The 23,559-nt window shown below is 50.0% G+C and overlaps 9 protein-coding genes across 9 annotated transcripts; 6 read left to right on the plus strand and 3 right to left on the minus strand.

The window, feature by feature from the left end:
• Window positions 1–3,383: 3,383 nt before the first annotated feature.
• Window positions 3,384–4,469, plus strand: BJX67DRAFT_379911 (uncharacterized protein; the record flags this gene model as incomplete). The annotated part of the gene is made up of 4 exons (XM_071032680.1): window positions 3,384–3,504; window positions 3,559–3,833; window positions 3,922–4,398; window positions 4,452–4,469. The coding sequence occupies 4 exons, from the start codon at window positions 3,384–3,386 to the stop codon at window positions 4,467–4,469; spliced, it is 891 nt and encodes a 296-aa protein (XP_070887511.1).
• Window positions 4,470–5,600: 1,131 nt separating this feature from the next.
• Window positions 5,601–7,695, plus strand: BJX67DRAFT_44605 (heme-dependent oxidative N-demethylase family protein). The gene is made up of 3 exons (XM_071035007.1): window positions 5,601–6,358; window positions 6,449–6,914; window positions 6,966–7,695. Exons 1-3 carry the CDS (start codon window positions 5,830–5,832, stop codon window positions 7,444–7,446), a joined length of 1,476 nt encoding a protein of 491 aa, XP_070887512.1. The 5' UTR covers window positions 5,601–5,829; the 3' UTR covers window positions 7,447–7,695.
• BJX67DRAFT_44606 (PRP38 family protein) lies at window positions 7,696–8,717 on the minus strand. The gene has a single exon (XM_071035008.1). The coding sequence runs from the start codon at window positions 8,683–8,685 to the stop codon at window positions 7,945–7,947; it is 741 nt and encodes a 246-aa protein (XP_070887513.1). The 5' UTR covers window positions 8,686–8,717; the 3' UTR covers window positions 7,696–7,944.
• Window positions 8,718–8,853: 136 nt separating this feature from the next.
• On the plus strand, window positions 8,854–10,441 carry BJX67DRAFT_44678 (uncharacterized protein). Its single transcript, XM_071035011.1, has one exon. It carries the CDS (start codon window positions 9,049–9,051, stop codon window positions 10,105–10,107), a length of 1,059 nt encoding a protein of 352 aa, XP_070887514.1. The 5' UTR covers window positions 8,854–9,048; the 3' UTR covers window positions 10,108–10,441.
• On the minus strand, window positions 10,303–12,848 carry BJX67DRAFT_44674 (WD40 repeat domain-containing protein). The gene is made up of 3 exons (XM_071035010.1): window positions 12,522–12,848; window positions 10,780–12,454; window positions 10,303–10,723 (listed from the first exon to the last, which is right to left on the minus strand). The coding sequence occupies exons 1-3, from the start codon at window positions 12,562–12,564 to the stop codon at window positions 10,498–10,500; spliced, it is 1,944 nt and encodes a 647-aa protein (XP_070887515.1). The 5' UTR covers window positions 12,565–12,848; the 3' UTR covers window positions 10,303–10,497.
• Window positions 12,849–12,999: 151 nt separating this feature from the next.
• Window positions 13,000–14,748, plus strand: BJX67DRAFT_349749 (uncharacterized protein). Its single transcript, XM_071028773.1, has 3 exons — window positions 13,000–13,046; window positions 13,116–13,912; window positions 13,985–14,748. Exons 2-3 carry the CDS (start codon window positions 13,374–13,376, stop codon window positions 14,268–14,270), a joined length of 825 nt encoding a protein of 274 aa, XP_070887516.1. The 5' UTR covers window positions 13,000–13,046; window positions 13,116–13,373; the 3' UTR covers window positions 14,271–14,748.
• A 1,159-nt stretch (window positions 14,749–15,907) lies between these two features.
• On the plus strand, window positions 15,908–19,733 carry BJX67DRAFT_387313 (putative DEAD box helicase involved in nonsense mediated decay; the record flags this gene model as incomplete). Its single annotated transcript, XM_071034202.1, has 5 exons — window positions 15,908–16,294; window positions 16,352–16,710; window positions 16,769–18,789; window positions 18,845–18,938; window positions 18,999–19,733. 5 exons carry the CDS (start codon window positions 15,908–15,910, stop codon window positions 19,471–19,473), a joined length of 3,336 nt encoding a protein of 1,111 aa, XP_070887517.1. The 3' UTR covers window positions 19,474–19,733.
• A 368-nt stretch (window positions 19,734–20,101) lies between these two features.
• Window positions 20,102–21,967, minus strand: BJX67DRAFT_44748 (S8 family peptidase). The gene is made up of 3 exons (XM_071035012.1): window positions 21,407–21,967; window positions 20,412–21,335; window positions 20,102–20,355 (listed from the first exon to the last, which is right to left on the minus strand). The coding sequence occupies exons 1-3, from the start codon at window positions 21,782–21,784 to the stop codon at window positions 20,227–20,229; spliced, it is 1,431 nt and encodes a 476-aa protein (XP_070887518.1). The 5' UTR covers window positions 21,785–21,967; the 3' UTR covers window positions 20,102–20,226.
• An 829-nt stretch (window positions 21,968–22,796) lies between these two features.
• Window positions 22,797–23,543, plus strand: BJX67DRAFT_379919 (uncharacterized protein; the record flags this gene model as incomplete). Its single annotated transcript, XM_071032681.1, has 1 exon — window positions 22,797–23,543. One exon carries the CDS (start codon window positions 22,797–22,799, stop codon window positions 23,541–23,543), a length of 747 nt encoding a protein of 248 aa, XP_070887519.1.
• Between the last annotated feature and the right edge of the window lie 16 nt (window positions 23,544–23,559).

The raw sequence follows: 23,559 nt of genomic DNA on the forward strand, positions 1-23,559 counted from the left end.
AAGGGGGCACTTATATGTATTCTGAGAGAACAGCGTAGAGGGTGACTTGAACTGCGGGTTCTTGCTTGTGATAGCTCATCGGGGGCTACTCAATAGAAGATGAGGTCTTCTAGCCTTTGCTAGAGTGAATGTGTGCTTGAAGTGTTGGTCTGTCTCTGTAGACAGTGCCGACTGGGGCTTGAAATGGCTTGCACCAGCTATGTCTTCCTTTCGTTACATGTGTGCTCAGCTCAGCCAGCCTTACGTCCAGGTGAGTCTAAATATGTGCATTCGTCATCGATTGGGTGTCAAATGGAGCGCAACTATGCTGCGTGAGACGAGCAGTAAACTCTCTCCGGCCGAGTATCATTGCGAGAAAAGTTCTATTTGTACACAACCTTGCCAGAGGGATGTTCAAGGGCGAGCGTCGACTTGCTTATGAATCTCTCTGGGAGATGGATTTGCCATTCGTATGTTAGCATACCACCGAGTCGTGAAAAATGTTGGAAGATATGTTGTCAGAGTTCACCAATTATGGGCAAGTGATGCGTTCCGTTCAGCGGACTGGACACCATCGCATTAATTGGCCCGGAAGATGCATCCTTTGGATGCATGTCGGACTTTCTGTCCTCAGCAACTTGCCTGAGGGGATGCTCCAGGTGGAAGGAGCAATAAACGAGCACATGGAGGTCACGGTGCAGTAGGTGATTGAAGCAAGATGGACTCCGTATTTCAAAATACGGGTCGACGGGGAGCTCTGTATTTTCGGAACTGCTCACCATGTGCGGCACGGGGACTGGATGGGTGGCTGGGGAGTTTGGGAGTTTCGGCAAGATAAGACGACGGGGGGAATGCAAAGCAATCCCCCGCTCTCGCCACTGGAGCCGTCAGAGGCTGGACAAGGTCGCGATGATGAATCTCCGATCTGAGTTGTGCGGATCCATACGTGGCAGTCTCTCAGTTGTCATTTTCGGTCTGAGCAACAGCACCAAGGAAATTCGTAGACGAAAAGCGATGTCTGTTCAGACAATCTCAAGTTAACGAAACCTTGATTTCGTGAAAGACAGAAGGCGGGGTGGCGTTTATCGGTCTGAGACTGCATGAGTTGGGGAAAGTTGTGCTCCAAAAGACAAGTACGACTGGCCAAAGATGTGCATTCTCCGTAGCACAAGTGGAGGTATGTGTCGACCTCGTTTCCCTGCGTCTCGAATTACGTGACCGATGCCAGGTTCAAGCAGTTCCAACAGAAGCACAGGAGCAACAGACGGAAAGCTTCCAGAGCCAGGCCACCTTCTGGCTGCTGGTCATCGGCCAGGGTGAAGGTTGATTCTCTGCCCCTGAATATCGCTACTTTTGCGGATCCAACGTTTCAGATGCAGTCTAAGGCGCTGAACAGGAGGCCAAACCAGCTGTCAGGATGTTGCCTCGCTGGTATTCCATATCAGAGGAGGTCTGGAGTGATCTTGCGAGGTGGAGGAGTTTCCGCGTCTTCCGTTCGCCAGATCGCCAAGGGACTGATCACGATTCACGATCGACTGGATAGATTCAGCCGGAGATCTTGATTCGAGACCGATCAAATTGAAAGGAGAACCTTTGTGCGAGGCATAAAACAACACCCGATGCGAATTGATGTGCTGGTCTCTCCATGGAGGTCCTCACCCATGGGAAAGCCAACGGGAAAGCCGGCGGGTCGACCGCTGGAGTGGATTGAATTTTGAGATATGGATGCAAATTGCACATCGTCCTCATTGTCCCACGCCGCTCTTCTTGTGGTTGTTTCGCTCCTCCACTTGCCCTGCTTCATGCGAAACCGCATCCTGTGCGGTGGCAAATGCTCTCATCTTTTGAAAATACTCTGTATATCACTATTGGTCTGCACCGTGACGAGATTTACAAGTTTTGCAAGTTCCGAGTACTAAGCCTACGGCTTTTTTTGTCTTTGGACACGTTGTCCAATAAGAGGGCTACGATCTGCACCACTCGGCTTATCTCAAACCTGGCTTGGCTTGCGTTGGAGCTGCACAGGTGGTGGCCGGCGGAGCTCGGTTTTTTTGTGGAATCATGGAATTCATTGGCCTTGCCCCTTTGGGAGTCCCATTCCAACGGACCAGAACTGAGGATCAAATTAATTATTTGTCATGTGCGGGCCTTCGAAGCCGCGGTTCCTGTTATTGCTGTCTCGTTTGTGTTGGTGTCTGTGACGCAGTGATGATGGCCTTGACAACAACTTTCTTGGTCTCTCCCTGACGAAGGATCATTGGTCTAATTAAAGAATCGGATACCCCTGATCCGATCCCTTCCAATTTCCGAGGATATTTGGGTAAACATCATCTTTCTCCCTTGGACGCCACCTGCGATCGTGGAAATCGCGGCTAGTATTTGGAAATACTGTAGTATGGTGTGACTGGACTGATTATTACGCGAGATGGGATCGTCACTGAACGATCTTCACCAACCTTGGGAGACAATTGAAGATCTTGTCCAGTTCCGACTTGTCGTCAAATTGAACAGAAATCCATGTGAATTATACTTGTAGTTCGCGGTTGGTGAATAAGTCATCGAAGATAGAAGGTGGTCAACCTGATTGTAGAATTTTCAATCAAAAGCGTCGCACATTTAAAGCGGGATGTGGCTGCAGAGTTGCAAATACGAGTATTGATGTTTCTTGTGGGACGGGGAAAGGAGAATTCGTACCGGCGAGTACGACCGAGAAATATGCAAAGACGGCGATGGCCCTTGGCTTGGACTTCTCTCTTGTTTCACTGTCCCATTCTCTGAATTTCCTCACCTCCTTCCCAAACGACAACCCAGCGTTGGCACCTTTCCAGCTTCTCATCCTTCACTTTCCCATATTTTCGACCTCGACTGACCCTGCCTGGCGCTCTCGTCGTCTTTTTGGTCTCCCCTGGCCTGGATGGTCGTGTCAATACTATCCTGATCCCAGTGTTGCGCTGGACTCGCTCGGTTTACCGATGCCGAAGTATAGGCTCGCTTTGTCGTTGGAAGCTTTCTTTGATTAGTCTATACGGGGTGTCTTTGACCAAGTCGTAAGTCACCTATTCTAGTCCAACGCAACAAAGGGGAAGGGGTTTCCTCTGACAATCGACGCTGGAAAGTGTCTTTGAGTGCGAGCCACTACCTCATCGTCAACCGTAACAATCTCAGGGTTCACATCCATTTTGAACATCCCTCGATCTAACATCCCTCGATCGAGGAGTTATTCACCTAATCTTGGGTTTTCGACACCGTCAGACGCTCTTCTCCTTCTCCAACCCGACTGATCGATAGCTCATATTGTTGCTTGGGGGAAGTCGGAACTGGGAGATACCTGCTGGGGGAACGGCGGATTCAGATATTACAATATCTATTGGAGCACTACGTGGATTTGACGAGGACTTGCACCTATGGATCGCCAATTCTCCCTACCTTTGCTAGCTTTGCTTGCATGGGCTGCTCTGTGGATCACGGTGGACAGTTCAATCACATACTGTTCTACGTTTAGCACTGGGACTTCCGGCTCCTCGAGTAAGTCGTGGTGTATCGCCCTGCGCTACTGGTGTCTCTAACGGATCACTTCAGATTTTTCTATCTATCAGTCGGAAGGGAATTGCCAGGACCACTGCAGCAGGAGCGCATTTGGTATACTGCTGGATAAAAATTGCTGGTGCTCTGATATTGCTCCAAACAAAGCGACCAATGTCGATGTTTCGAGATGTGATGATGGGTGTCCTGGATTCCCAAGTGATATGTGCGGCAACGCCGCGGACGAGTTATATGCCTACATTCAGCTTGGCAACCCCTCGGGAACTGCGACTGCTCCGTCAACGTCAAGTACGTCAAGTACGTCAAGTACGGTATGTATATGCCACGATCTTACTTTCCGGGCTTCTGTTTCCACGTCTTTATCCACAAAACACTGATCTGATACTAACTTCCTGTAAGACACTTACGACTACGAGCTCCAGCACAACTGAGACTGGCGCGACAACAACGGCCGATTCGAGTCCAACCTCAGCTGCAGATTCCTCCAACCAATCGGAAGGTGGCGGCAGTTCGAGCATCAGTGGAGGCACCATAGCAGGTATCGTTGTGGGAGTTGTTGGTGGGGTTTGCCTGATAGTGGCTGCCATCATCTTTTTCCTCGCAAAGCGCCGCTCGCGCCCTAACAGCCCAGACCCAAGTGAAACGATGGACGGCCGGCAGAGCAAAGGCTCCCAGATGAGTTATACTGGCGCCAAAGGGATGTTCTCAGACAACCATAGCCACACCCTCTCTAATGGGTCGTCGCTTACACCTCAGCGCATGCCCACCTTCACAGACAACCGCCTGAACACGGGCGCGGTGCTATATCCGAATGGCCGTCGGAATAGCGATGTGTCTCTTCAAGATAATGAAGATTATTCCCGGCCGGTTCTACGGGTGAGTTGTCCTCGGAAGATTTTTCGCCCTCTGTATTACTGATGCTGGAATAGCTCACAAATCCCGACTGAATGTCGACAACTATCATGAGCTTATCTGAAGTTACGTACCGAACTCTATTTCTACTGGATTTCTGATTTCACGGCGAAACAGCGGTGCTATGATACCCATTTGTCACATAAACCTTGTTTCTTATGATCTATGAGGCGGAGATAGAAGCAAATTTCTCCCCGGCGTGTCTCGACTAGTGTATTAACAACATAATGGAAGCGATTTAGCCACTATTATTGGAAAACCGAACCTGCAAGGGCAAGTAACGACTGCCATATCGAGCCTCGAAGAACAACCTTGATGGCCATCGAAGCGTGAACGGATCTGGCGCAATATTGGTTCCCGACAACGGCGGTTTCAGGTCAATCTCTGAGGATGATCAAAGGCCTTTGGCAGTATATCTGTCTGCAATGTTTGGGTCGGATGTACTCAGTGTCTGGGCGGGGGCCATCTGTGACGAGGGTTTTTCTTCGCGGAATCTTCAGTAGGTAGCCTCGAGCAAGATCCCAAGTGACACTGGAGGCTGGGTTTGGGGAGCCTTTTTGCTGGGCATGGGTCGTCTTCTTATCGGTATTGACGGGTTGTATTGATAGAAAAGATAAAAAGTGGCCCGATCCCAACTGAAATATCTCGCATATCGACTTTCTCTTCGGCATCCGGTCTTTGGAACGAATCAATCACCGATAATGTTCCCTTCTTACAAGATCCTCTCGCCATGAGTAATAATAATGGTAGCCAGATAAGATAAACCAAGGTACAACCAAATACAATAAACTTCTGTCTGGCGCACGCAGATAAGAACCCCGGAAACGAGGGGAGAGTCTGGCTGCGCTCCAGGGCTCCAGCTCCGGGACATTTTTGCCAATCTGGGAAATACGCGCCTAGCCCGAGGCCTGCGAGTCCAGGTCCGCAACTCACCATCTTCTCCTCACAACCTTCCACCCGCCTCGTCTCTTTTCCGCTTCTGTCAAGGCGGTCCGGGACCCTGAGTGGGAATCGTGGCAGAGTTGCATCTTGCTACTTAATACTGCTAGCGGATTCGATGGTGATGGCTGTCCGTTGAGGGGTTGTGGTATGATCTTCGTCTGGGATCTATGTGGAGGGAATGATCTGAGGGCTGGAGGAGATGGGTAGATAAGAAGGGGAGGGGGGAAATGGTTTACTTCATTTGCAGGGATTTCTCCCGTTTTTGTTTTTCCTTTCTTTTACTTACTTGATGCGCTCTTCGTTGCTTTGCTTGGGTATATACGCCCTGGCTGTGGTGGTATCCATCTAATCTATCAACGATTGCTTTTGACCTTCCCTCCTGGGCCTGGATGGTTTGTTTCTTGCCTTTGGGCTCAGAACCTTGTCGACTGGACGCATGATCAGGTATTCGATATGAATGTGCTGAATATTCAAGGCCAGCCGTGGTGGGCAGGGTCCGTCCTCGTTGCATTCGCGGGCCTCTGCCTCCTCACCATCAGTGGCAGGATACAAGGCAGACCTCTCATCTGCCGGATAGTCAGACTAAGTAATCGGAAGACCTCAACAAGCGAGACGCCTCCGCGATTGGCGTCGCCCGAAAAGAAGCCCCTTGTATCGCAAAAAACACCTGCGAACCCTGTTGATGTCCTCCCGCCCCAGCGTCGTCATGTGCTCGGTGCGCTGGGAATGTCGTACAAGGAGATCGATGAGGAGGAAGTTCGACGGAAGATCCTGCCTATGACCGCCGACTACGGCACTTGCCAGGAAGAAAGATACACCCCGACTGGATTCTCGGTGGCCGATGTCAAGGCCCTGGGCGACTTTCCAGACTATGCGGTGCTCAGTGGTGTGCCGTTGCCGGAGCCGTACCGCGCGTTTGATATTGAGAAGGCATTGCCTAGACCGTATCGGCCGTTTAGATGGGCATATCATCAAACCATGTGTATGTTTCATACCTGTAGCTCCGGTGTGGCTTCTCGTGTTTTTGCAATTGTGGAAAGAACATGCCACTGACTGACTGTATGAGATACAGCATTGACGAAGTTGGAGCCCGATTGGTGGCTAGAGCTTGAGAATACATACAAAGAGAGGGTTGCGCAGCGAAAGAAGCTGTTCACGGAACATGGGGAGGCCGTCCTCGGCTACCTCCCCGGTTCGGAATTGGCTTGTAAGGAGCTGATGGAGATGGTCTTGCAATTCCTTTGTGCTCGGTATCCGCAGTATTTCTCCTTGGTCGGCCAGCGCATACTGAAGAATAAGATCCTCGGGATGGAGCAGGATATTAGAGCAAAGCATCCGCTGGAAATCATCATGGACAACGTGCCAGAAGACTTCGGCATCATGCTGCGCGACAACAAGACTGGGAACTATTTTCTGCGAGCGGGTGTGATTTGTTCCGCGATGGGCTGGAACGTTGCTAGCAAGATAGGCCTGCAGCTTCACCAGATCCATGATCCAATCCCCGACTACAAGGAGAAAATGCAGTTCTCTATGGATCGGTATGTTGATGCCCAGATAGCGTGATCTTGCTGACACAGAGTGTTGTGTAGCTTCTTCACCAAAATGCCAGTAGACAAGCCTATACAACGGGGATCCTGGGGTCTTGAGATTGGACAGCCATTATACATGCCCGCGGGAGACCCCCACGAGAAGCTCCGGACGTTTCAGGACCCCAACCTTAAGCTGGAAGATTGCTACCTCCGGGTCGATTGGCAGACCCTCCGTCGCCTCCCGCTCTCGGGCGCAGTCGTTTTCAATTTCAAGGCACTCTTCACACCTGTGACAGAATTCCGGGATGAGCCTTGCATTCCTGCGCTGGTGACAAAGATCATGAAAGAAGGAAAAGAGAATCTGATTAAATACAAGGCCACCTGGCATGTGGAACATGCTCTTCTTCCACATTTTGAGCATTGGATCCGAGAGCAGGAAGAGAATGGCCTTGCCCCTAAGGACTGGGAGGTGGCTACATTAGACGAGAGTCCCTGGTTCAAGAACTGGCAGGAAAAGTGGAATCGCCAGCAAGGGTTTTAGTGCGGTACTCGGTTGATGTTCAAGAGATGCCCTGTACAGAAGTTCATACTGTATGCATTGGGAGGTTGAGTAGCCAGTGATATAAGTATTTGAGAGTTTTTGATTAAACGCGGTGTTACTGGAGACGCCGTCACCGTACCTCTTGAGAAGATATAGGATCTTTGGTGAAATCGGCGTTATATTCGGAGGCGGCGTCCACGCATTTGTATAGAGGAGTATCGCTCTGGATACTTCCCGTTTGTGGTTGTTATACGGTTAGCAATTTTCGTCAGACTAAGCGGCTCTCCTCCAGGTCGACATTCCGCATCTGATCGCAGTGACCAACTGCAGCTTGCAAGCTATCGGGATGCGATTTGATTGTTCCTGGCCATGGCCTACCCGCGGCGAGTATTAAATGCCACATCGGAGCTTTCCTGGAGCTGGTGGCCGCGAGGATGCGGAATAACGCGTTTTGGTCTGGTTGAGAGTCGAGTGTAGAAAGGGGCGATGGAGACATGCTCAGTCTTCGTCGGAGCGCGAATCGTTCACATGCCCTTTTTCGTCATCGCTCTGGTCCATCTCTTCTAGCTCATCAGCCAGGGGGCTCTCACGTTCTTCCAAGAGATCGAGATCTTCCAATTGCTGTCGCGACGGTAATTTCCAGAGACTCGTACCGCACACACGATCTTTTGTCAAGAGATCGTCAACAAACTGATCCATGTATGTCAGAACAAATGAGTCGCGGACCCTTCTTTTCAGCTTCCGGTAATCGAGCAGAAGTGGTTCTAACGTCTTGTATATTTCCACTGGCTCCCAGGTTAACCGCACGTAAAACGCAGCAAGAGCCCGAAGGTATTTGAAGTCACCGCGCTGCTTGACAACGCTCCTGTGTGCACGGTCCTCCGCTGTTGTGTCCCCTGCTGCTTCCTCCTCTTCGAGTTCAGGGTCGCTGAAATTCAGGTATTCCATGATGATATCCCGATCCGGGTTGAGTTGAAGAAGCTTGAATGCGAGGCAAAGAAAGGGCGAGGCCTTCTCGGACACGCCATAAGTACCGCCAAGAAAAGAAAGCTCGACAGCGCGATCACAAAGAGTAGCAGCATTCAACCCAAAACACTGCTCTTTCCAGTAGTATGATTCGGTGATTCGGTCTCGAACGGCTTTTTCGAAGAGCATCGCGGGGTTGAGGCCGCGAACTAACGGGCCCGTGTAACCTCGATCATCGAGAAGCTTGCTGGCGTCGGCACGATGGGCGGCCATGGCGTATTGTTTGCTGGAGGTGCTGAGAAGAGGGATGACCTGGAAACGAGAAAGATCAAGTGGGAGATTCACAGCCCTCGGGGAAAATTAATGTCACGTGAACCGAATGCCAAGACAATGCTTATCGATAGTCGCACCGCCAACCGAATTGTGTCAACAATGAGGACTCCGGTATCTGCCTTGCTCGAGAGTGGCTTTAACAATCTGATCATTTCTTGATTTGTTTTTAGCGAGAAAGGAAGACGATATTTAATCGCTCCATTGTCATTCTTTCTGGCCCCAGCCAAGTATCGGACGGTACAAGAAGCGGAAATCGCCCTTGCCTACATATACACACATGCCGACACTATACCAGACCTCGTCATGGTGCTTCTGACACATTCCACCGTCTCTGTCATTGTATCTACGGGAATATTCTTCTTATTTACATCTTTACTGTTCTTGTCGGGCTATGCGTTACAGCAACAATCGGTCCGAAACATACAACATGCCATTCGCCCGCCAGACCAGGCAAAAGCCGCGGGGCACCTGTACAAAAGAAGCACCCAGGATCCTCTATCGTATCTAGACACTGATGCGGATCAAGAGCGGCAAGAGCTGCAACCAGAGAGTACTCCCGGTGCTACTGGTAATTATGCCTACCTACAGCTTCTCTCCGAACCGGACCCATCAAACATCTGTTCCGCAATCCTCTTCTTCAAGCAGCTCTCCACAGCCGGCACGGCTATCCAAGACCACCTCTTTATGTATCCCCAAGAATGGGATACCATGAGCCTTTCCAAGCCTATCGCAGCAGCGCTATCTCTCCTCCGTGCCGCAAGCCTCAAATACGGCATCTGGCTTCTCCCTATCGACATGACCGCGGCCACATCAGCGGGCTACACAACAACCGACACAAAGCTCCTCCGGTTAGGGCAGATCCAATTCATGCAGTATGATGGCGTGCTTTACCTCCAGACACCTGGCATGCTCCTCGACTCTGCAAAGCTAGACGCCATGCTTCTCTCACGACCCCTGCCTCTGCGGCATGACAAGTCAAGAATTGAATCATACAACAATGAGGCATGGATACCTGTGCCTTTGCGTTCGGAACGAGACGCTGATCTTCCGCCTGTGTACCTGATTACGGTAAATAACATCGACAACGGTCACATCGAGGCTCGCGGGCATATCCCTAACGTGTCTCTGGATGGCTTTGGGCGCATAGTTACTGGGCCATGGGGCGTGCAGTTAGCGTATGATGGAAACCATGACCAAGATAAGCAGCCTGGCTATGTCTTCTTCGAACGCGACAACGAGGGTCAGGTGAAGTGGGCGCATAACCCGCTGTTTGGCTCCTGGCGAGCGCAACAATATGAGGTGTGTGATGGGCTGGATCTGGACGATGTGATGGTGGATCATGATGATGAGTATGATACTTGACTCTTTTGTCTTGCCGGCTGTATTATGTTATCTATATTGGTGGCTTATTTTGAGGCGTTGCTATGGAGGCGATAAGGGCTTGGGTACACTATACATGGTACGAATTCGTCGTACTGGGACAAACTATGAATCTGACCTTTTTGGATTTCCGCGAAGTTCTCTAGCATTACCTAATAGAGAATAACTCGAGCACCATGTTGCAAAGTAGCCTAGAACCCTGAATATTGCCGCCTTACCCAAGCGCCGTCCCCTGAAAAAGGAAGAGAACGAGTTTGAAGCCAAGAGAGAACGCTCCACGAAAGACTGCAGTAGTAAAACAAGTATAATAAGGACCTATACCTCTTCCAAGATCGCAATGCAAAGTCCAAAAAGATATCCATAGGCACCGAGTTAGCGGGAAGGCACGCCAATCTCGTAGCCGAGCAACACTTCTGTCGTGCTGCCTTCCCAGCCTCTATTTCCGCTCGTTGAGACGAGGAATCGACATGCCCGATCTATGTATAATTGTGAAACTGTTCCCGTGCGATGCCCGGGAATGATGAGAAATGGGACGGTAGAGTGGCGTGTGACTTGGTCGTGTTTGAGGTCATATAGGCGGAGAATATCGTGGGATGCGCTGAGTGGAGAGTCAGATACTTTCTTTCCCCTGAAGAGGGAGTGTGAGGCACTTACCATACGAGATGTCGCCCATTAGGCATGGGTCTTAGTGCGGTAACCGGTCCACTCCCTTGAGGGAACTTAAATGTTCGCTCCGGCTCTCGCAGACCTTTGTGTAGGCTGTATTCTTCTACTGTGCCATTTCGACGGCCGGCGTAGATGTAATTCCCATCCGGGGACCAGCAGGCGTTCATACACCATGGTGGGGAGTTGCCAGGGGTGATGCGGGCGATGGCGGATGGTTGCCGTCGGTCCCATACTCGGATCGTGCCGTCTATTGAGGCAGCAAGGAAAGTGTTATCGGTGACGTTAGTAGCTTCAAATGGCGTGGATTGAGACTGTTCTTGGTCTTGGAAGGGTGGTTCTAGCTCTTCAGCGTGGGGGAGGCCGTTCACCAAGGGTTTGGGCTGGTTACTGGTCATTTCTGTTGGTTGAGAGTTGGGCAGTTGGCTGGCGACAGGCGTATTGATTCCCAGACCGCCGGCATCATTGGAAGAGAAGGTGTCGTCAAAGAGACCGTTCTGTTGGATTGCTGGATCACCGTCTGGTTCGCCTGGTGCGTCGGCGTCGGGAAGAACACCGTTGGCAAGGGCTTTGCCGAACTCGTCGTCCTCGTCGATGCCGAATGCATTAGTAGATGGGCCTAACCCATCACCACCCGTGGCATCCGCATCGCCGAACAGTGAATCAGCTCCACCAAAGAGCGAGTCTGTTGGTGAACCCGCCTGTGGGTTTGAAGCACCATTGTCGCCTTGGTCATTTGAGGTGTCCATATAGTCGAAGCTTTTGACCCCGCTCGCTTGGTTATTGGATGAGTATGTTCCATTTGGTATTTGAGACTCAGACGTGTCTCTGGGGATCGGGACGCTAGATTCTGGACGTAGCTCAATTGCCGAAATCTGTCTAGCGCTCGATCCAAAGACCCGTCTAGTCTGTCCTGTATTGAGGTCCCAATCGAATATCCGCTTATCCCAACTGCCGGAGAGCAGTGATTTTTCGTCGGATGTTAGATTTAGAACTGATACGGCTGAAGTATGCTGCTGCAGGAGGGCAATCTCCTTCCCCTCCTCATGCCGAATCGATTGCAGTCGGATGCTACCGGACTCCAAACCCGACAATAGCCACAGACCTTCGCTATGGCAGGCCAGCGAATACACTGGAGATAATGCAGTGCCATCCATGTTCTCCCAGTAAGTCATCAGCACGCCCGCTTTTATTACGCTGTCCACAAACGGATGCCTTTGCGCCACGGTGAGCATCAACTTGCTGTTAATCGAATCAACCCAGTTAAATTTCCGTACAAATCCGTCTGAACCTCCGCTGAATAGCCATCTCATATCGGCGGTTGCTGTTATAGCGTTGATCGAGGTACTATGAGGAGCTGCCGTTGTCGGAACTATGTCGTAGGTTGACGCTGTGAGGCATTGGGGTCGCACATTTGGGTGGAAAACGGAGGCTAGGCCGGATGTGACATTGTCTGGACCGGAAGTGGTCACTGTGGTATCTTGATTCGGTTGAATACCTGCTGCCCCAGCGCCTTCTGATGTGTGGCTAGCATTTGACGGGCTGTCTGCATCCTGGTCGTCTCCATCGCCATCTGCGTCCATCTCCGGTTCATTATCGCCTCCAGCTTCATCCGCGTCCCGGAGCGTATCGTCCATGTCGTTAACAGAGCTTCCATCTTGTGACCCTAGAGTATTACCAATGACTCAGTTTCCGCTTGACGCTGTGGGGTGTCGTCGCTAATGGCAACTCACCTGCAAGATCTCGATCGTCGTCGTCTTCCACCAGTGACGCCATTGCCTCTTAAGGGAGGGGCCCCGTTTGGTCCGGGATCAGATGCGAAGCCGAGAGACAAACTATTCGAAAGAGAATATATAACCAGTCTTTCGTTATGTTTCTCCCTTGCTTCGGGAGCGCTCGATTTCGTCTGTGACCCCAGAGCGAAAGGGTGCCGATATTAGGATTGCATAGCCGCCAAAGCCGGTCACCTTCCTTATGAATAACAAATCTTTTAAAGTGAATAGAAAAATGAAGAATAAACCCAAATGGAAGTTAAAGGAGTGACTGGCGATATCTTATTCGTACTGGGAATATGGCCGCAACTACAACTCCATCGCATCGCATTTGCCCGAGGCAAGTCACGTTTCCAGCCACAGATGCCTGGGGCAGAAAGCTTCCGAAAGAGGTTAGTCCCGCCATCATGGATGTTTCATACACTCGTCCATTGTTAAAGGTGAGAAGATGTGAGTCATGAGGATTGAAGAACAAAGCTTGTCATGGTAAGTGAGCTTACTGCCCTTGTTTTCTGAATACACACCGAGTTCTGATCAGTCCCTTGTGGAAAACAGGCAACTCGGGAGATGGCGGAACATCATGTCCCAGGGTCAAGACACATCCACCCTTTGTCTTCACCCACCACACTAATATTACCGCGAAGCTTGGTATCCTGGATTTCCAGAATTCCCGTTGAATCCCCAGCAGCGCAAAAAGCTTGAGATCTGATGGGAAATCATCCTGGGTGAAGTTGCGGCTCCCTGACGCAACCCATCCTAGGTATAATAGCTCTCACACCTTTTAATCAGCTAGCTCGCTTCTTTGGGACCAGTATGATTTGGAGTAGCACCTTGGGAAGTAGCATCCTGTTATGGGTGTCAGATACCCTTTCTCGCCTCCGTTTCTCGCAGGATCGAGAAGATAAGCGACAGAACGCCTTGAGAGTTTTATCCGATACTTTTGCGAAGTTCAGGGAATATCCAGTTGCTTATCTCGACCCCGAGCATCTGGAACGCCAACAGATCAAGGTGGATATTAAGACTCTCCCGTTGGATGATGTCACTGTTGGGCAGGCTCGCAACGATACAGCAGGTGCTGACTTGAGCTTCTTCCTTCCACTTTCCTACGAAACCATCTCATCTGTGCACAAATTGAACCTGGAATCCCCAGAGATTGCACAGATATATGCGGAAATCAACGAAACAACGGATGAAAATTCCCCTGAGTTATTCAAGGCTGGATATCTTAGCAAGCAGATGCAGATAAGCTTTTTGACCTATCGACTTGAATGGGAAGTGAATGAGGCCCCCAGAAATGGGACAAAGGGAAACTCAAGACCCTTGAGAGTCGTGACAGGCTGGAGAAGCTCCGAGTAAGTCAACAAAATGACTCTTACCAGAATTTGCAGTATCACTGGCAGCAGTGCTCACGAAACGTTATGTAGATTTTCGTTCGTGGAACAATTCTTGCCTTACCTGGAAAGCCATACTGATCCCAAGTGGGAACCCACAATTTATTGGCTTAAGAACGGGGTTCCACATATTAAATTGTGCATGTATAATACTAGTAGAGGTGATCCCAAGCTTCTGTTGCGCACTGAACTCTTTACAATTATTGCTGCAATTGCAACTCGCCTTACGGATGATAAGCTTAAACAGCACCTTATCATTCCCACAATCTGTTATATCTTGCCACTGCACTTGAATTATCTCTCTCTGATTAAATGCTGATGCGACCCCCTTAATCCCAGGTTTTGCTCATCTCCTTCATAGCGCCCCTCAGCGGAAGAATCATCTTTGCCCATTTCGACGGCTACACGCTAAGCATCCAAATGTCTGAGATTCTCACGTGTTCTTTGAAAGATACAGACACTTGGGATACCTTTTTCCAGGTACATCGGAAGCGATATCAACCCAAGGGCGGACACGTCAACCTTCGTTGATGGCTCACGACGTGGCAACTGAATACCATGATCCATTGTTAGCTACGGGTGGAAATCTGTTGGAATTTGCCGCTCCTCTAAGAAAGGGCCAAGCATTCTAGTGTAGGGCTTATCCTGGTTGACAAAATCATTAGTCTGGACTGCGGGATATGGGCGGACGTTAGTCAGTACACGGGAATTCGCCGCCGCAGTCGATGGTTGATATCTAGTTGGAGGAGAAGCTGTGGAGAAGCTGATGTTGAGCGTTTGGGGGTTGATGAAGGGGCACTGATGGTTATGCGGTGTCCTGTGGGGTTGGTGGGATTCTGACTCCATAGACTGCGAGGGGGTTCGGGCTCAGTTTCGGGGCGTTGGGCTGGGTCCGTGTTGTTTTTGGGCTCATGCTGTTGATTCTTGGGTCGGTAATTTAGAAACAAAGAATGTACACGATGTTGCCATTCGCGCCACGAATTATAGAAACCACCCTTGATTAATGATGTAGAAGACAATGTATTTACTGGCTGAAGGGATATCTAGAATGTAAAAGGATTACTAGCACAACTCACTCCATTAGAGCCGATGAGTTGCTTTCACCTTACTCCTACACCACTACAACAGCTACACCGTGTTTGATACCTCTGGTTGACAACAGTAAAACTAATGAGTGAGTGAGAAGTGATTGACTCAGATGCTAGATCCCTAGTAGGAGTTTTAAATCATACACAGGGTAGTGATAGTATTCCTATAAATAACCTGAAACCCTGACTCTAACCACTAATAATATAAACACCCTCTCTTACTATAATAATAATGCTTCTGAGATAACAGAGCTAAGTATTCGTACCATCTGCAGATCTTTCAGCACTAAGAGACCTAATAGACATTCATAACAATAATATGGCAGAGGCGGAAAGTATGGACTAGTCTTCTATATCTTGACGATTTTCTATTCTGATTATCAAATGGCTTGTAGTCCTTTGAAAAGAGGAAAGAACTGGATTTATAGAGGTTCGCCTGGATCAAACTTTGCCTGTGGCCAGGGGACTGCATCTTTATTCTGTAGGAATGTGTTCTAGTTTCGAGGGACACCATACTTGGCTGAAGACCTTGAACAACCCTCCATTTATGTTATCTATCGACAGAATTGCATTGTCCTCTGCTTCGATCCTTCAGATTCTTCAGAACAAAGCTAAGTCTTACAGCATATTAAACTCCTTTTCTAGTTTCGCTTTGTATTACTGTACCATGGGCTACCTTCCTTCCCAGGCCCCGTTTGCCTCGCTACCTTCGTTTGCATCTGCTGCATAAGTGCGTCGATTAGCGACATCGAAGGAACACAAACTACCGCGGAGCTCGCATCTACTTTTCGAATTCATCCTAGATCTTTTTACTCATTCCCTTCTCGACCCTTCTCAAGCCAAGCACTTCAATTCCAGTCAAGGCACAATGGACTCTGAGGACGAGGTTGATTCACTTCTTCCTGAAAAGTTCAAGAAGACAACTATCAATCGACATGCTATTGCCCCGGCCAACAAAGAGATCGAAAAGTACTTTGATCAGTCTCATGTGGAAGACCCGGATACGTGGACCTCAAGGAGCTGGACTTTGAAGCCAGAAATCCCATCATCTGAAGAGATCTTCGGAACAGATGGTGAATTCGTGGATCTTGTACCGAATAAGCTTGATGGGCCTTGGGAGTCAAAAGACGCATACCTCAAGGCTCATTACGAGCTTCTCCGAGAAGACGCGGTTGCTCCACTGCGGGATGCCGTTGCAATCGTCAGGAATGACCCAGAGATGAGAGACAGTAAGCATGTTGCCATTTACGAAAAGGTACTTATTCCCCATCAATTTATCTCTCCCTACTAATCATCAGCTGAATACCGCCAGGTCTACGTTATAGGACTGACTTTCGCTCGCCGGGGCCTGGGTTTCCGAATCCGATTTTCGACGTATAGGGCAGGAAAGAATATTTCTTGGGAATATTCGAAGCGTCTTGTGAGTGGCTCGATGGTTGCGCTATCTCCCGCAGAGGACGCGTTTCAGACCAAATGTGTCATTGCAATTGTCGCCGCCAGACCGTTAGAGGGTGTGAAGCAGCAACCTCCGGAAGTTGACATATTCTTCGCGAATCCGGCGGATGCGGACTTTGATCCTCAGCTGGAATGGATTATGGTGGAGCCAAAGGAAGGTTATTATGAATCTGCGAGGCATACAATGGCAGCTCTTCAGAAAATGAGCCGGGAAAGGTGAGCAAACTAAATAGACATCGTATATCTTGGGACAACCACCTTAACAACGAAGCAGTTTTCCTCTCGCGGACCATATCTGCTTCTTGGATCGCGAAGTTAAAGCCCCGGAATATATGAAAACAAATCCAATTGTGGATATAGGACCCGTCATTCACAATTCAGAAGAGGAGGTGAAGATGAACATTTTGGACGCATGGCCTCGATCACCCAAGGGGGACCTTGACACCACACAATGGGCAGCCTTAGAACAAATGCTAACAAAACAACTCGCTGTTATCCAGGGGCCTCCTGGTACCGGGAAGACTTACGTCTCTGTTGTTGCTTTGAGAACACTCCTCTCGAACATGAAGCCTGGTGACCCACCGATAGTTGTCGCATCTCAAACGAATCACGCCCTTGACCAGATATTGGCCCATATTTCTCGATTTGAGAGGCAGTATGTACGTTTGGGCGCTCGGAGCAGCGATCCTGATATCAAGAAGCGCACGCTGTACTCCATTCGGCGTGACGAGCCCATGCCCAGTGTTCCTGGAAGCAGGTCCTCGACCGCTCATAAAAGCAGCAAGAACTTGTCCACAGCAATAGCATCCATATTGCAGCCTTTCAATGTGGCAAATTCCCACACACCTCTCCCCTCCTCTGTATTCCAGAAGTATGGTGTCTTGACCGCAAAGCAATGCGACTCTCTCGAAAAAGGAGCAAAACGCTGGGTAACTGCAGGTGAAGAGGAAGATATTGACCCGCTAGTAACTTGGCTTGGTGATCAGGCGGTCGAATTCGAAGTCAATTACACAATGGAGAATTTTGGGTTCGCGGAAGATGAGGTGGACCTCGAATATGAGCAACTGAAGGAGTTGGAGGCAGAGCAGGGTCTCAACGATGATGATGAATATGAAATTCTCAGAGGTTCGTTTACTAGTCTCCAAGAGAGCTATATCGGGAGGATGACTTCGTCGGATGCTGGAAATTCTAGCTGGGAATACTTTGACTGCAATGATATGTGGACGATCCCAGTGAAAGATCGGGGCAGAGTTTATAACGGACTTCGAGAAGAGCTAAAGGGAAAGGTTCTCCATGAGTTTCGCCAACTTCTGGAGAGGTATTCGGAAAATTGCAAGTCTCTGCAGATTGGCGCGTGGGAAAGAGACAACCTTATCCTCCAGAATGCCAAAGTGCTTGGGATGACGACGACCGGGCTGAGCAAATACCGAGCACTCATTTCAAGTGTGAACCCGAGGATAGTCTTGATTGAAGAAGCAGCAGAGGCAATCGAGGCCCCAATTGCTGCAGCATGTCTGGACTCACTCCAGCAATTGATCCTCGTGGGTGACCATCAACAGCTTCGTGGCCATTGCTCAGTCCAGGACCTTGAAGGCGAGCCGTTCAACCTGGATGTGTCGATGTTCGAGCGCCTCGTCAGGAACGGAATGAAGTATGTCACTCTCCAACGGCAAAGACGAATGGCACCTGAGATACGTCAACTATTGTCTCCTATCTATGGCCCATTGGAGGACCATGAGTCCGTCATGCAACGCGAGGAGGTACCAGGAATGGGAAATCTTCGAGTATTCTTCTTCTCACATGACTGGATCGAGAGCTTTGACGACATGGCGTCGAAGTACAATGAGAAAGAAGCCGAGATGATTGTAGGGTTTTTCGTCCACCTTGTTCTCAACAATGTTGCTGTCAAAGATATCACAATCCTCACGTTCTACAACGGTCAAAGGAAAAGGCTCTTGAGACTCATGAAAGCTCACCCTTATCTTCAAGGACACTATGTCAAAGTAGTCACTGTTGACTCGTACCAAGGAGAAGAGAACGAAGTCGTGATTCTTTCACTCGTCAGGAACGGCAGACAGGGAATCGGTTTCTTGTCGATAGCAAATCGAGTCTGTGTTGCGCTCTCTCGAGCTCGGCGGGGCTTTTACATGTTTGGAAATTCTGAACTACTTGCAGCAGCCGATCCTCTTTGGGCCAGGGTGCTTTCTGTGTTGCGCGGTAGACACGTAGAGCCACGGGTTGGATACAATCTGCCCTTGACATGCGTGAAGCACAAGCACAAAACATACATCAAGGGTCGGTTGATTATGCATTGCAAAGACAGATGAGGTACTGACATGCTGCGGTCTAGATCCGGCCGATTGGAAGAGATCGAATGGCGGATGCGAGCTTATATGTGGGGAAATCCTCCAGTGTGGGCACAAATGCAGCGTACGCTGCCACAGGTAAGAAACAGTCGCGATCGACATTCGGGAAGAAAAGAGGCTAACATTGTGACATTGCAGTTTCTCACATGACCAAGTTCAATGCACTGAAATTTGTAACCATCGAATGGTTTGCCAGCACATATGCAAGTCTCCCTGCTCAGTCCGTCACGCATGTTCTTGCAACTGCGAAGAAAGTCGGCGTCTCGAATCCCCCGCACGGCCACAGCCTCGGGGATTGGGTGGCAGCTGGATCATTGCGGACGACAGTGAAAGGTGCGACAGCAAACAGCGGGCTGCGATCGAGAGCTACCAGGCCTATGCAAACGGGGGATCAAAGGAGCAGGATGCGATTCTGGAGCAAAGGCTTGATTCTCAGCAGCAGCAGCAGCAGCAGCAGCAGCAGCGCAAGCATCCAATGAACCCGAAATCATGCTTGCTCGATGGGTATGATGCTGTGGGTGATCTCACTCCTGCACAGTCTGGCTTTCATGCACAGGAAGAAAGAGACGGGTCCAATACACAGCTCGAAAGAAGCCTTCTTGATGACTGGTAAATAGGATAGAAGGATTTAGTATTCCCGCACCCCTATTTCTTGCTTGAGCCTTTCCCCATCTTCTTTCATTTTTCTTGCCCCCAGCTGAAGTCTGAATACCCTCTACCTCATTGAAACAATCTCCAGGAGACCATGGTAATTGCACCTTCGAATGCGGCACCTACTTATCCTAACCAGAGTAGAGGGAGACTTGTTTTAGAGATGTTGTTGGGGGCAGGCTGTTTTGTCCGTGGAACTGACTGACCATACCTCCCGATGGATCATTATGATGGTTGAGACGGGACGAGAGAACTCAAGAGATAATTTATGTCATGTCTGTCTAAACTCGGTGCAATGATGAAATCGAGTTCCCGATGGAGCACTTTGGGAAGTACACGCAGTCAAAACCCTGAACTAAACTCTGGGAAACCCTTAGCAGAATCTCATCCTGACTGTGCGTCCAGCATTAACCTCGGGAGGCTGCCCATCTCTGATCCAGGCTACCATAGTTTGAAAAGTGCGTGACAACGTACCACGAGGCCACGGGGCATGGTTGAAGACGCAAGGAAAGGCTCCCGCTACGTTCGACCGAAGGGGACTTCACTCAGTTCCATTTGATAATGTCCATGTGCGATGCAGCGTCAAGTGACCAAAGATAATACATGCCCCACTACCAGAGTAGCGGTTATGCGAATACTCAAAATAAATAACCCAATGGACGCGCAAAAACATAAGGGAAGTAGGGCTCAATCTAACTTCAAAATACTTGAGGCTTTACATAGCCTGAGCAAGAATTCCTCCAGCTTTGAATGGGTTGGAGTCAGCCTCGACGTGAGCCTTGTAGCCACCATTGGCAACAATATCACTGTAGTTGGCAGAGCCACCGCCGTTCCAGGCCAGGAGCTAGCAAGTCGAGTTAGTATATCTTGTACCAACCCTATTCGATGGGGTAGACTCACGTTAGGGGTGTCCGCGGGAATATCAGTGAGGATGCCCTCCGTGGCAATGGAAATGATGTCCTTCTTGAGCTTCTCAGGAGTAAGCTCAACCGCAAAAGCAGAGTCCTTCGAAGGCTGAAGGGAAACGAAGTATGCCAAAAGACCGGCAATGTGAGGAGAGGCCATAGAGGTTCCGGAGATCGTGTTAACAGCGTGGTCGCTGCCAATCCAGGTCGAAAGGATGTTAAGTCCGGGAGCAAAGATATCCGTGCATTTTCCGTAGTTGGAGAAGTAAGCACGCTCATCACCAAGGGTTGAAGCTCCAACAGTGACGGCTTTCTCGGCAGCAGCGGGGGAGTAGCTGCAGGCATCAGCGTTGTCATTACCAGCCGCGACAGCAAAGTGAACGCCAGCTTCAACGCCAGCATTGACAGCGTCCTCAAGGGTCCTTGATTTGCCGCCGCCGAGACTCATGTTGGCAACGCTGCCCTTAAATCCCTTGCCGCCCTTCTTGGCCTTCTTAAGATGAGCTTCAACAGCCCACTCAACGCCCTGAACGACGTCGGCCATGCTACCAGAGCCACTCGACCGCAGAACCTTAACCGCGTAGATGTTTGCCTTTTTCGAGACACCGTACTTCTTTCCGGCAATCGTACCAGAACAGTGAGTTCCGTGGCCGTTGCCGTCGAGGTCTTCGTCGTTAGTAGGGATAGTCTTGCCCCAAGACGCACGACCTTCAAAGTCTACGTGTTGGGTATTGATTCCAGTGTCTATCGTGTAAACATCAACTCCCTCGCCACCTTCAGAAGCGTAGAGATACTTGTTGAAGGTACCGAAAGAGAGCCTGTCCCGATGAGAGATACGAGCCAAACCCCAAGGTGCGTTCCTCTCGACGGCTGAATCATCCAGAATATGGACTTCAGAGTTTCGTTCAATGTATTCGACCTGTTTTGGCCGCAAACGTCAGAGAGATCCTCACATGAACAGCTATCAGGGTCGGCTTATGAGCCACTTACGTCAGGATGGTTGCGGATCGCTTCGATTGTATCCTCATGGAAGTGTCCGGAATACCCCATCAAGGACCCAGCAATGTTGAATGTACCCTTGAGACCTTCATACAATTCTTCTCCAAAACCGAACTCGAGTCCAAGGAATCGCTTCTTCAGATCCGACCGGCCCGACTGCTGATCGTGGATGTCCTGGACCCAGCTATGGTGAGCGGAGGCCGCATCAGAATCTATGTGCTTCTTAAAAACGACAATGTAGGAGTCTGGAATCTCTTTGGCGTTCGAAGATGAGAGTACAGGGGCTGCTCCGTTGTGGATGGTCTCGACACCAACGGGTGAGGCGGCCGCAAGCAGCGGGATCAAGGAAAGGCAAAGGATGCCTTTCATGATGAGTGTCGGGATAAAGATGAACCAAAAAACAAGTTGAACAAGACAAAGCAAGAGAATGTAATTCAGAGAGAAACAGAGATTCGGAAAGAGATGATGGTGAGATGAGGATGGGGAAGAGAGGGATGAGGAGAGGTTGGATGGGAGGTGAGGAGACACCGGAGCGCCTTATCAGCTGGAACAAGGCGAAGGGCAGGTGGTGACGATGATGCAACCGGATTACGGTAATTTACGCGCGGGATGACCTGACAACCTGGTTTTTGAATGGCCGTCGATCCGCCGAGCAGGCGATGTGGGGCGCCCGGGGTAAGTTACATACTGCTCATGATGGCAGCATTCTGACTGTCCCAGTCACGCCCCAGATAAGCACTGGCAGCAAGGCGAGCGGGCTGTGCTGGTACCTTGTCGCTGGCTAAGTATCTCGGCGTGACTGCTGCCTCGGATCTAATAAGAAGTCACAGATGAGTCATGACCCTGAAGTGGATGAGTTCCATTGATACTTCAACCCTGAATTCCCAAAGGCGACGCGGAAAATGAGAGTCCGTCATCCATACCTCCGTGCGGAGGTGAAATCTCCCCCGAGGCCCTCAGCTTCTGTGAACTTGTAAAAGGCCCCAGTAACACACAGTTACTCCGGCTTGACCGGGACCAGCTGCGGCTCCAGCTTCCCATGTCTATTTCCCGACGCTGAGCTTTCAGAAACTATCGTCCGAGCAAGGTTCGGCGCAATGGGTTTCTCGCTGGGAATCCCGGTGATGGCACGACGGAAATATCTCGCTGTGCATCCTCAAGGTTCAAGATTCTCTTGTACCCTGGATCTAATTGTCCAGGAATGAACCGGAAGAGTGCGTACAATGCGTACAGAAGTCAACGAGACGCATGATGTATGAGTAACGAGCTTTACCCTCCCCTTTCTACTTTAGAGATACCATCCGCAGAGTTCAAACATTTCCTCCTTCACTCCATTCTACACCAAAGGACCTCTCCGCGATTAGTATCGACATAATCTACTATGTCCCTGCAAAGTTCTACGCGGTCTCTTTGGACCTTCTTCTCCCACTTGTCTCCCTTCCTCGCCCTAATCCTCTTGTCCTTATTCCTCCTCCCGCACCAGATGGCTACCACGGCCGTACCAACCGCTGGATTCGGTGTTCCCCCAGTCATACCTAGTTCTGTGGGATTCCCGCAGCCCAGCGGCCAGTTCGGGGAACCCAACTGGGACGCAGACTCAGACTCACACAACACCTCTGACAACGGTTTCCATGATTCTACATCCACTGGACTGATCTGGGACCTGACCTTCTTCCCTGATAGCGTATGCCTGGGTGAGGCAAGCACCTTTAGCGGAACGGACTCCCTGAGCTGCCAGGGGGCTAGTGGGCTTGGGTTTATTGCGAGTGTGAGCGGGTGCAGGGTTATCATTTTTGATATCGAGGGTTGTACAGAGGGTCACGAAGTTGGCGAGGTTAATGGGGATAATGACGAAGAGGAAGAGGAGGTAGAAAACGAGGTTAACCCGGGAAATGGAGGTGGTCAGACTCGAAAGCTGAGAAGAGGCGCCGGCCTGGGCGCAAACTCGGGGGTTTGTGCTATTCCTTCAAGGGGGAATAATGAGAATATTGAGGATGATGAAGACGATGAGGAGAGTGAGCGAGGCAACCATCTACCTAATGGAGGTGAAGGCAATGATGGGAATGGAAACGCGAACGAGGATGGCGAAATTGAAATCAAGGCGTTTTTGGTTATCTGTGGAGTTTAGTCTACTTTATTTCTGT

Source organism: Aspergillus lucknowensis, assembly GCF_044049455.1.
Source record: "Aspergillus lucknowensis strain CBS 449.75 chromosome Unknown BJX67scaffold_13, whole genome shotgun sequence".
Lineage (NCBI taxonomy): Eukaryota > Fungi > Ascomycota > Eurotiomycetes > Eurotiales > Aspergillaceae > Aspergillus > Aspergillus lucknowensis.